We start from the raw sequence: 11,685 nt of genomic DNA on the forward strand, positions 1-11,685 counted from the left end.
ACAAATAGCATGGAGGACAAGGGGAGTTAGAGATGAGAAGGGAGTTGGGGGAAATTAGAAGGGGAGGTGAACCATGAGAGACTATGGACTCTGAAAAACAATCTGAGGGGTTTGAAGGGGTTGGGGGTGGGAGGTCGGGGTACCAGGTGGTGGGTATTAGAGAGGGCACGGATTGCATGGAGCACTGGGTGTGGTGCAAAAACAATGAATACTGTTATGCTGAAAATAAATAAATTTAATTTAAAAATTATCATGTGTCAAAGAAGACATCACAAGGAATATGTGAAAACAGTTTTAATTGAAATAAAAACACAATAAATCATAACTTGTGACATGGAAAAAAAGAATGTTTCTTGTAGATACCACATGATTACACCTTACTTTTTAAACAGTTTAATAATCTTTACCTTTAATTGGTGCATTCAGGCTATATACTTTTTTTATAATTATTTTTATAGCTGGATCTAATGTGACTATCTTGCTATTGGTTTTCTGTTTGTGTCATCTCCCCTTCATAGCATTCTTTTTTCTGTTTCTATGCCTTCTTTGATTGAAATTTTTTTGGCTTTATTTTGTCTTCTCTATTGGCTTATTATTAATACACTCTTTTTAAAAATGGTTTAGTTGTTTCTCTGGGGTTTATAATATACATTAACTTGTTACATTCTGTTTTCAAATAGTATAGTATTTAATTTATTACCACTTCACATAAAACATGAGAACCCATTCTAGATATGCACACTAAAGTGAATTGGACAATAAGAGCATAAAATCAAAGATTTGTTCTACAGATATTTCAAAAGCAAACTTGGGATAATCAAAGCAGGAATGGCAAGATCTTGATGGGTGCTGAATGCGGCTGATGGGAGTTCATAATTATACTCTTTCCACTTGTATATGCATTTGGAATCTTCTGGAACATTTCGATGAATTTTTTAAAGGCCTAGAAATTTTTATAGGTGAATTCACAAATTTATTTTCAAGTGAATACTGAAAATCAAAAGGAAAAAGAGAAAAAGAAGGTGAAGGGAAAAAGAGAAGGAAGCAGAAGAAAACAGGCAGGGCCAGAGTGCTTTACCTATCAGACACTATGCTTCTCTATCAGTGGTAGGAGATTTGAGTTTTATTAATTTGTCCTTTCACTCAAAGGGAATGTCTGAGTGTGCTGCCAGACTGTTGTAGTCCTAAAACTATCCCCAGTGTGGCAGGCCTCTAGATAGTTATGGATCTTTTCTCCCCTATTCTGACATGCATTCACAATACTTGCCACTTCCTGTTCTCTAGACCTGGTTCGTGTGCTTCCATCAACATGGTGGGCCGGTGTGATGTTCTGAGGGGTATCAAGATGATCAAATTATTTTCATATTGTATTTTAAAGAGAAGAGTTGACATAGCTTTGAAGCAAGGTTTTGGATGTATCCAGGCATACTTCATTTTCCTTGTTTGCTTTTCTTTATTGTACTTTGCAGATAACTGCCTCCTTTTTTTTTTTTTTTTTTTTTTTTTAACCAATTGGTTTTTGGCAACCCTGCACTGAGCAAGTCTGTCAGCACCATTTTTCTAACAGCGTTTGGTGGTCACTTCATTTTTGTGATTATGGTAGTATTTTAAACTTTTTCATTATTCCAATTATGATGATCTGGGATCAGTGATCTTTGATGTTACTGTTGTAATTGTTTTGGGATGTCACAAGCCATGTCCATTTAAGACGGTGAACTTAACTGATAATGTTTTACGCTTTTTGACTGCTCCCCTGACCAGCCACTCCCCTATCTTATTCCCTCTTCTTGGGCCTCCTTAGTCCCCAAGACACAACAAAATTGAAATTAGACTAATTAATAACCCTACAGTGGCCTCTCAGCATTCAAGTGAAAGGAAGAGTTTCATGTCTCTCATTTTAAATGAAAAGCTGGGAAACGTTAGGCTTAGTGAGGAAAGCATGTTGAAAGCTGAGACAGACCAAGAGCTAGACCTATTGTGCTGAACAATCAAGTTGGAATGCAAAGGGAAAGTTCTTAAAGAAAATTGCAAGTGCTACCCCAGTGAACTCATGAATGAAGTAAATAAAACAGCTCTATCTCACTTCTCTTCCTGAATGCTTTCTCCTGCACCATGGAGGAATATTCCAAAGCATATTCCACATGACTTATTAGAGAATTCACAAAGGATGACCCCACAATGGAAACTTGCTCATTAATATACTCTTTGTTGTACTTCCCAAACAAACTAACTCCACCTAAATCCTGGTCTCAGTGTCTGCTTTTTGGAGGATCCAAATAGTGCCTTACCACAGCAGGTAAGGCACTATGTGTTTGTTATAAGGAGGCTAAGTTCTACCCACTAATCTTGATATAACTGACTGATCCAGCCCTAGTGAACTCAACTAACTTAAAATAACAATGCAGCTTTTCCTTATTTTAGAAATATTGCAAAAGGTATGAATTCTTGTAAAAATTTAAAAGTAAAATAAACAATGAATTCTGGAACACTGAAAAGAAATTAAAAATTAATAAAAATTTTAAAAGAACCAAAAAAGTTAAGTGACTCTAACAAATTAATTTTAAAATATAACACAGAATCTTAATTTACTGGTAAAACAGTGAACAGTGGCTTATTCAAACAAATAAATTGGGATAACTGGTTAGCCAACTGAAAAAACATATGGTTGGATTCCTATTTCATTCCTTGTAACAAAATAAATTCCAGATTTAAACATTAAAACTGAAGCCAGCATAATCACAGAAAATAAAAAGGATTCTCTCAAAGTAATCTCTAGCAAAAATATAAACCCAGTAAATAGAATAGTAGATTGATAAATTTGACTATAATAAAATTTAACCTTGTTTTTGTGTTGTTGTTGTTTTTACAAAAACAATTTTTTTTAAGATTTTATTTATTTATTTGACAGACAGAGATCACAAGTAGGCAGACAAAAGCAGAGAGAGAGGAGGAAGCAGGATCCCTGCTGAGCAGAGCGCCCCACGTGGGGCTCGATCCCATGACCCTGAGATCATGACCTGAGCCGAAAGCAGAGGCTTTAACCACTGAGCCACCCAGGTGCCCCTACAAAAACAATTTTAAAAAGCAATAAATTGGAGCAGTTGCCTTTTCTCTCTGTATGGACATATATGCTTAAAACATGTGAATCTTTCTCTGACTTATCTTCTAAAACCAGGTTTAATCAGATTATTTTCTTGGTTCATCGTTCCCTGTTTCTATGGTTCCACTAGACAGCCTTTTCCTCTTTCTGTCGCTGGCTGACCCATTGTTAGACTCTCCCTCATCTATTCCTGGAGCGCGTAGACAGATGACCACAAAGTGACAGGGGTACACGAGTAGAACACCTAATGTTTCACAAGGAAATGCTTTTCCAAAGGTAAGATGTTTGACCTCTATTGAGAGAAAAATAGGAGTTTCCCAGAACAGCAGAGTGGGGGAAGGTGGTAAACAGCATTTTGGGAAAGGGAATTGCACGTATAGATGTGCAGTCATGGCATAGTCATGTATGTGCAAAACAGAAAATAGCCAGAGGATGTGGTCCATATACACTATGGACTACTATGCCAACATCAGAAAGGACGAATACCCAACTTTTGTAGCAACATGGACGGGACTGGAAGAGATTATGCTGAGTGAAATAAGTCAAGCAGAGAGAGTCAATTATCATATGGTTTCACTTATTTGTGGAGCATAACAAATAGCATGGAGGACAAGGGGAGATGGAGAGGAGAAGGGAGTTGGGGGAAATTGGAAGGGGAGGTGAACCATGAGAGACTATGGACTCTGAAAAACAATCTGAGGGCTTTGAAGGGGTGGGAGGTGGGAGGTCGGGGTACCAGGTAGTGGGTATTAGAGAGGGCACGGATTGCATGGAGCACTGGGTGTGGTGCAAAAACAATGAATACTGTTATGCTGAAAATAAATAAATAAATTAATTAATTAATTTTTTAAAAAGAAAGAAAATAGCCAGAGGATGCAACATGTGCAAAGCATAATGGAAAATGGTATCAGAAATATTGGAATACTGTTATGCTGAAAATAAAACAAAAACAAAAACCTATATTCTTTATACCTATTTAAAAAAAAAAAGAAATATTGTTTGACTCAGTTTACAAAGAGTGACATTTGAAAGTTATCTGGACCATATACGGAAGGTGTCTGATTAGACATGTGTTTGCAAGAGACAGGATTTCCAAAAACACTGAAAATAAACTGAGAAGAAGACAAATTGGGGACCAAAACTGGGCAGTACCAAAGGGAGCATTATAAATACACATATTTTAAATATTCAAAGTTGAATTTTGAGCAAGAACTGCTTTGAATATTTAAAATATGTGCATTTATAAGCTCCCATTGGTACTGCCCAGTTTTCGTCCCCAATTTGTCTGAATGGGAAGAAATCAGAGAGGGAGACACACTGTATGAGACTCTTGATTCTGGGAAACAAACTGAGGGTTGCAGAAAGGGAGATTGATGTGGGGAGGAGGTACTGGGTCATGGGAATTAAAGAGGGCATGGTGCGGTGAGCACTGGGTGTTATATTCAACTAATGAATCATGGAACATCATATCAAAAACTAATGATGTACCCTACCTTGGCTAATTGGATTAAAGTTAATTAATTAATTAATTTAAAAAGAGGACTTAAGTATTATTTTTGCTTTTCCTGATCAATTTAATACAATTAATCCATTCACATTAATTATTTTATTCAAATATTTATTCTGTATTGGACATTGTTCTAGATATTAGGATACAACAACAAAACAGATAAAAACAACCTTGACCTCAGAGATTACATTCTGATACTCAAAGTAAATACTTCACAAGCATACCCAAATGTCAAATCAAAGCAAAGAGGGCAGACAAGACGGGCTAGGAAGCACAGAAGGAACAGGGTCAGGAGTTTTTATGAAACAAATAATTTGTTTACACTTTAACAAAATTTCATTTCTTTCTCTCTTTTGGTTATCAAATAAAGCCAAGAGGTTGGGTGGGATAAACATTATTATCATTATCCCTTTCAGATTCTGGAGTAGAAAGTTAGAAACATTTGAATAATTTCTTCTCCTTTTTTACATCTTTTTAATAGCAGTAGGCACTGTTGCTATAGGGAAACCCATCCTGCACATAGCCATCTTCTGGGCACTGATGGGATACCCCATGGCACCACTCTGGAAGAGCACAGTTATTGACCTGATGTCTCAGAGTTCCCCTGATGACATGAATCTGGCAGTCTGTTTGTTCTGTGCTTATCATTGGGAAAACATTTCTATGATTCCAAATCCCAATCCCAGTCAAAATCACGTAAGTACCCAACGGCTGATAAATGGAACAGCAAGTTCTTAACTGACTGAGCCACCCAGGCAATCCTGGTAGAGCAAGTTCTGGTCAGCAACAAGAAATACATTCTCTGCATCTTTGAGAGGTTATTTTGGGAGTAAATGAAGTCTGAATCCTCACATGCCTGTCTCCAGCCTTTTTGATGAAGTCGTATTTGTGCTCAAAAACAAAACAAAACAAAAACACCAACAACAAAAACACAAAGAGGACTAACTTGGAAGAAATGGAGCTTTATTTGCTGCTTAAAACAATGACCAGTAGAAAGAAAGGTGTTAGGAATTACCTTTGCTTAATGGCAATGTTTCTGATGTTTCTGATACTGACAAGGGAAGGTCCCTGCATTTCTCTGTACACTGTCAGAAATGTGCTGAGTTTCAGGCATGTAAGAACATTTCCACTGCCAAGAGACTAAAACTTATGCATAGGATATTAAATCAGAGGCATTTTCCTAACCTGAGAACTGAGTCTTCGGCTCCATGGGACCACAATGTTTTCTAAGGTACATAAATACAGCAGCTGACAGTAAAAACAAAACAGACAAAATAAGACTCACAACTAGTAGCAAGAAAACTTTTTTGGCAGATGCTGGGCCACTGTCAACACTACCTCCGTAGCCTCTGTGCAGGCAATATGGTGGGGACCACCCATAGCCACAGTGGCAGTGATGCTTATTATTGCAAACCCCCCTCAGGTTGCAGGTCTCAGCCAGGCAGGCTTGTGACAAGAGAGACAAACTGACACACTTCCTGTGTATGCAGATCTTTCCTGGACCACACACGGTGCCATCTTTTACTTCACCCACATCGGGCGTATCCATTCCTAAGTGATAGTCAATGCTCCAGCAGGTGACACCGTTGATGTGAGTTTGCTGCAAAATCGAGTGATCTCTCAGATGGGGAATAGCTCTCACATTCTCACACTGAACTCTCCCACAAAAGATATCTGAGGTATTGCATTTCAGGTATGTCGTGCCATTTATACCACAGTGGCCGAACTGGTTTCCCAGGGAGTTGATCTCTTTATAGCAACTCTCAGGTGCACTCTTTGCTCCTTCACCAAAAATCTTCCTGCACTGGTCGTCATGGTTATTACATCTCTTTTGGTAGCAGTAGGCATCGTCACCGCAGGGAATGCCATCCTGCACGTATCCATCTTCTGGGCACTGATGGGATGTCCCATTGCACCACTCTGGAAGGTCACATTTATTGACACGATGTCTACAGAGCTCCCCTGATGGCATGAATTTACAGTCCTTGCAACAAAGCCCAAAAGCACAAGCAGCCCCAGGCCTCAGCGTACAGTTCAACAGACAACAGGGATCTTGTTCACACTGCCTTATAGATCCACAGTCACATTCCTCTTCTCCTTCAACTATATTGTTCCCACAGTGCTTCAACATGAAAACATCTTCCGGACGTGGAATGTTGTGCAGACATGATCCTTGGTTTAAAGTGGTTTTTGTAAAAGCCATATAACTACAATTGGTGAATTTCTTTCCTGGTCCTCTGATAGCATTCATGATGCAATCACTTTCTTCACATAAACAGAATTCTTCATCATGCTGCATACCCAAAGTATGTCCTAACTCATGGGCCACAGTGAGGGCAAAAAGAGACCAGGAGTCTCTTTGGAAATTATTAACCCCACAATCAATAGGAGGACGACATATTCCTGCAATATAGGCTATGCCAAGTACACTTATAAATGAATTTTGTATGAAAAAATGTGCAACATCATACTGTAGCTGGGAAAGACTGATTTGTTTCCACTGAGAGAAATCCTCCAAAACCTGTTCTATGCTTATCATTGGGAAAACATTTCCTTGATTCCAAATCTCAATCCCAATCAAAATCACGTAAGTACCCAACTGCTGATAAATGGAATCCACTATGTTAACAACAAGGAATACATCCTCCTGCACCACTGAGAAGTTGTTTTGAGAAAAAATTAAGAAATTGTGATCTACCACCACAACCAGCTCCAGAAACCATGAGTGGGTCCACCATTTATCATTAGAATTTTGTTTCAAAGTTGACTTCTTAGCCTCTTCAAATTTCAACTGTTGGAGTGCTATCTCCTTTGTTAAGCCACATCTCATAGGTGGGAATTTTGTCTCATTAGTGTTTACCTCATAAACCAAGTGTTCAAATTTGGTAGAATGCCTGATGGGCTCAATTTCATAAGCAAGGTCATTAATCTGCAGCATTCCTCGAAAACCTCCAGAACAGGTACTGAGGGCAACCAGGGACTTAGGGACTCCTTCCACATAACCATGATAGTAGCAGTCATCAGGAACAAAAGGCTGATCCTGGAGGAGGGCATGCTGGTCCATGTAGGTGAATACTGGGAAGTGTTTGGAAACCAAGAGCTTCTTGACCTTCATGTGGACAACATGTCTCCAGCCCCCAAACTGCAGGCTGTAGGAGAGCCAGCCTGGAGTTTTTGCACTTCTGCCCCTATCAGTCACCTTCATGGGGGTCACCACTTCTGGGGACCTGAGGTATTGGGACGGCCCAGACTGAGAGAAGCCAGAAGGGAATAGAGACATTCCAACCCAGAACAGCAGGAGAACAACTCTCAGGAGCACCTCAGCCTCACCAACCACCATTATGGAGCTGCCATTACAGAGCCATCTGTCCAGAGAAAAAGCATGAGGCACCGCTGGTCTGGTTGCTCCAAACTGGTCATTGCATAGAGCTGACCTTTAAGTATGTGTGTCCTGGTGGAGTTGACCATCAGAGCTGCAGTGCTGGAAGTGAAAATAAAAGGGTGGGAATTGGTTAAGCAAAGTGGGAAAGAATCAAATGGCAAAAAAAAAAAAAAAAAAAAAAAGCAATTAATGAATTAAGGGGAAAAAAAAGAAAATGCTTTGGATTTTCTTTCAATAAGTGGAGATAGGAATTTAGAGGGGTACAGATAAGACAATATTGGCCATATGTTGATAATTGTGAAAGTCAGATGATAGGTACTTGGGTTTTCATTATACAATTATCTCAATCCATGTGGGGGGGGGTATGAAAATCTCCACAAAAAAAGTTAAAGCAGGGGCGCCTGGGTGGCTTAGTGGTTTGAGGCCTCTGCCTTCGGCTCGGGTCATGGTCCTGGGGTCCTGGGATGGAGCCCCGCATCGGGCTCTCTGCTCAGTGGGGAGCCTGCTTCCTCCTCTTTCTCTTCCTGTCTCTCTGTCTACTTGTGATCTCTGTCTGTCGAATGAATAGATAAAATCTTTAAAAAAAAAAAAAAGTTAAAGCAAAACTAACTAGGCTTCAGAGTAGGGGGCCTCTCTATCTCAATTTGTCCAAGACCATGTTGGTTTATGCCTGTTGCCCCTAATAACTATTGACTCTTGCCCCTTTAGACTATCAAAACTGGAGAGATCAAAAACAATCACGGTTATGTCAGTTTGCATTGGTCTTATTATTTGCTTTAATCTTTCTTTACCACAAATTGTTTTCTTATCTCCTGATTGTATTTGCCTTCATAACTCTACTGGACTACAAGGTCACTGAGTGCAGAGTTTATGATTTTAACTCATTTTAGTATCCTCTATCATGCATAGTATAGTTCTTTATACAATGAAAAATGAAAAAAACATTGTGGAAAGTGCTGGAGTACTTGGATTATAGATGAATGCTACTTAAAATGTACTTCATTTAATTATTATTTTTAGAAGAGGAAAAAGATTCACAGAAAGCAGACATCTTTTAAAAGAACGGGGAGAACAACACTTATCTGTAAAAGAATATCGGACAAAAGAAAATATCTTATGAAGAGAAGATGAGAATCCATACAGTTTAAAGGCTTGGGAAGAAGAACTCTGTCTTCTTGGGACAGAGTCACAGAGTGTCTGGAATTTTAGGATTTCCAGGGAAAATCCCTGATGTTGGCTCAGATTTACCAACAACTTTTGACAGTGGGTATTTTCTGTACCTGGCATTCACTATGTCTAGCAACACTCACCCATTTCTATATGTATTAAACAAGTATTTGGGTGTTTCAAGCATACAGGATATTGGGCTAGATACTAGGGATCTAAAATAAAAATAGAGAGCATTAAATAAATTATCAGTTTAATTTTTGGTTGAAAAAAATTCAGAAACTTGTGGTATAAGCAAGAATGAGCTTAAAGGGCCTGTAAGTTTTACTTACTATTTTTAAATGTTTTGTATCCTTTTGCTGAGGAGAGTATCTGTAGACTCCATCTAGTCTCAACTGAGTGACAAAAATGAGGCTAAGAAGCACTGAGTTTGTAGAAAAACAGACACTCAATCAGACCATTATAATATGATCTGAACCAGATTAATCTAAGGCTAGTAACGGTTATGATTTAAGGACTCTTAGTATATAGGCCTCCATAAACTCCTGGGAGGTTTTAGCAATGCAATTTATGAAAGTCATCAAGGTAAGAGTGTTCAAATTAGCCACTACACAGGAAAATTTGGAATGCCCTGAAATACTATACCTCCTATATAAAAGGCTTGATAAAGGTTTTCTGAAATTTAATTACTTATGTAATTATTTTATTACCAATAACAAGTTGTGAGGTTGAATTTTTTCAAACAAACAGAACAAAACCTGGATTAACTCTGTCACATACTTTTTCCAATTCTATATCAAAATTACCATACACTACTACTGCAGGGGGATAAAAAAATCTCAAAACAATGTGAGTGAAAATCTTAAAAATGAACAATCAGAGCTGGAATGGTTTGTCTTGGCTCCCCACTCTAAGAAATGGAGACCAGAAGTCAGCTGATATTTCAGACCCTCCTAGGCTTTATTGTTCTTTTCTTCATTCTCCCCAATGCTGCATTTACACATCCCTAATATTCTGAGTTTCCTCATTTATGTTTAGTGTCAGCTGAAAATACATTCTGATTGCCTTTCTATTTTTTCACTTTTTATTTGTTTTTATTTTTTTTCTCCTAAAGGAGCACATTTTTTAATTATATTCAGTTAGCCACTGTGTAGTTCATCATTAGTCTTTGATGCAGTGTTCAGTGACTCGTTAGTTGTGTATAACACCCAGTGCTCATCACAACATGTGTCCTTCTCAATACCCATCACCAGGCTGACCCATTTTCCCCTCTTCTGAAACCCTCAGTTTGCTTCCTGGAGTCCATAGTCTTTCGTGGTTTCTCTCCCTCTCTGATTTTTCCTTCTGATTGCCTTTCAATCACAGATTTAAATAGTTAACTAAGTAGGCTTCCTCTTTTCCTTTTTAATAGACATTATGTAAGTTTATTATTTACTCTAGATTTGCTATGCTGGTAGATAGGGAGGACCTATTGACCTGAACAATATCCTTAGCATTAACCTGCCTTGAATCAGGTGAATGGACAGGCACTTTATTCCAAGGTGCAAGTAGCTCCTAAGGGAACAGCAAAGTTCATAGACAAATTCAACTATATGAAAACTTACAAGGACAAAGATTTCTGAGTTGGGTGAGATCTTAACTTAAAATTTTCTCTTTGTATCTTCCTTTATGTGTTTGTTATTTATTACAGAGTGGAAATTGTTGTGCATGGGAGGCTGGAGAATGAGACAAGCCAATAGAAACAAGAGTGTTATAGCGAAGGCTGCTAAGCTCTATAAACCGTGTTCTATAATTAATTTTTTTTCTCGGACCTCATTTTTTTTTACTAAAGTGAGCAAACTCAATGTCTTACAAAAAATACCTTCAGTAGTATGCTGGTAATTTTTTTTATTATTAGCTTTTTTATTTTTTATTAACATATAATGTATTATTAGTTCCAGAGGTAGAGGTCTGAATCGCCAGGTTTAAACACCTTAGACTTCATCTTGAGAACAGACAACAACAGAAGAATTCTTCAAAGAATCTTTGATCCATATTCACTGTTCCCATTATATTATTCCCAGGACCTCAAAGACCCAAACTCCTAAAGGAACATCACCCTCCATTAATACTGTGAAGTAATGTCCTTAAAAATCCATATTCTCTAACATTATTGGAATCCCAAAATAGACAACAGCCTTCCTCTATATGGTTTATCAACTCTTCCTTTCCCTACAGCTATTTCAGGTTCCTAAAGACCTCTACCTGTGCATCTCCCCTCTTACCCCACCATGTTATATGCACTGTTTTCCCATCTGTCTGTCAATGGCTGGCGTGTTAGAGAGTCATGAAATCAATTTAATGGGCCCTGACCTGCAGCTTTTTCTTTAACAAAATTGAATAAAAACATCAGAGGACATTCTTAGAAATTCCTTAGCAACTCATACATATGGTGCCAAAATTTGGAGGTGTTTTTGTATGTGTGGTCACTGGATCACAATATAAAATGGATTTCTTATTCTTCAACACAATAAAAAAATATATATC

General features: G+C 38.1%; 1 protein-coding gene across 1 annotated transcript; it reads right to left on the reverse strand.

The window, feature by feature from the left end:
- Positions 1 to 5,790: 5,790 nt before the first annotated feature.
- ADAM21 (ADAM metallopeptidase domain 21) lies at positions 5,791 to 7,980 on the reverse strand. Its single transcript, XM_059372159.1, has one exon. It carries the CDS (start codon positions 7,948 to 7,950, stop codon positions 5,791 to 5,793), a length of 2,160 nt encoding a protein of 719 aa, XP_059228142.1. The 5' UTR covers positions 7,951 to 7,980.
- Positions 7,981 to 11,685: the final 3,705 nt, after the last annotated feature.

This window comes from Mustela nigripes, chromosome 13 (assembly GCF_022355385.1).
Source record: "Mustela nigripes isolate SB6536 chromosome 13, MUSNIG.SB6536, whole genome shotgun sequence".
Taxonomy (NCBI): domain Eukaryota; kingdom Metazoa; phylum Chordata; class Mammalia; order Carnivora; family Mustelidae; genus Mustela; species Mustela nigripes.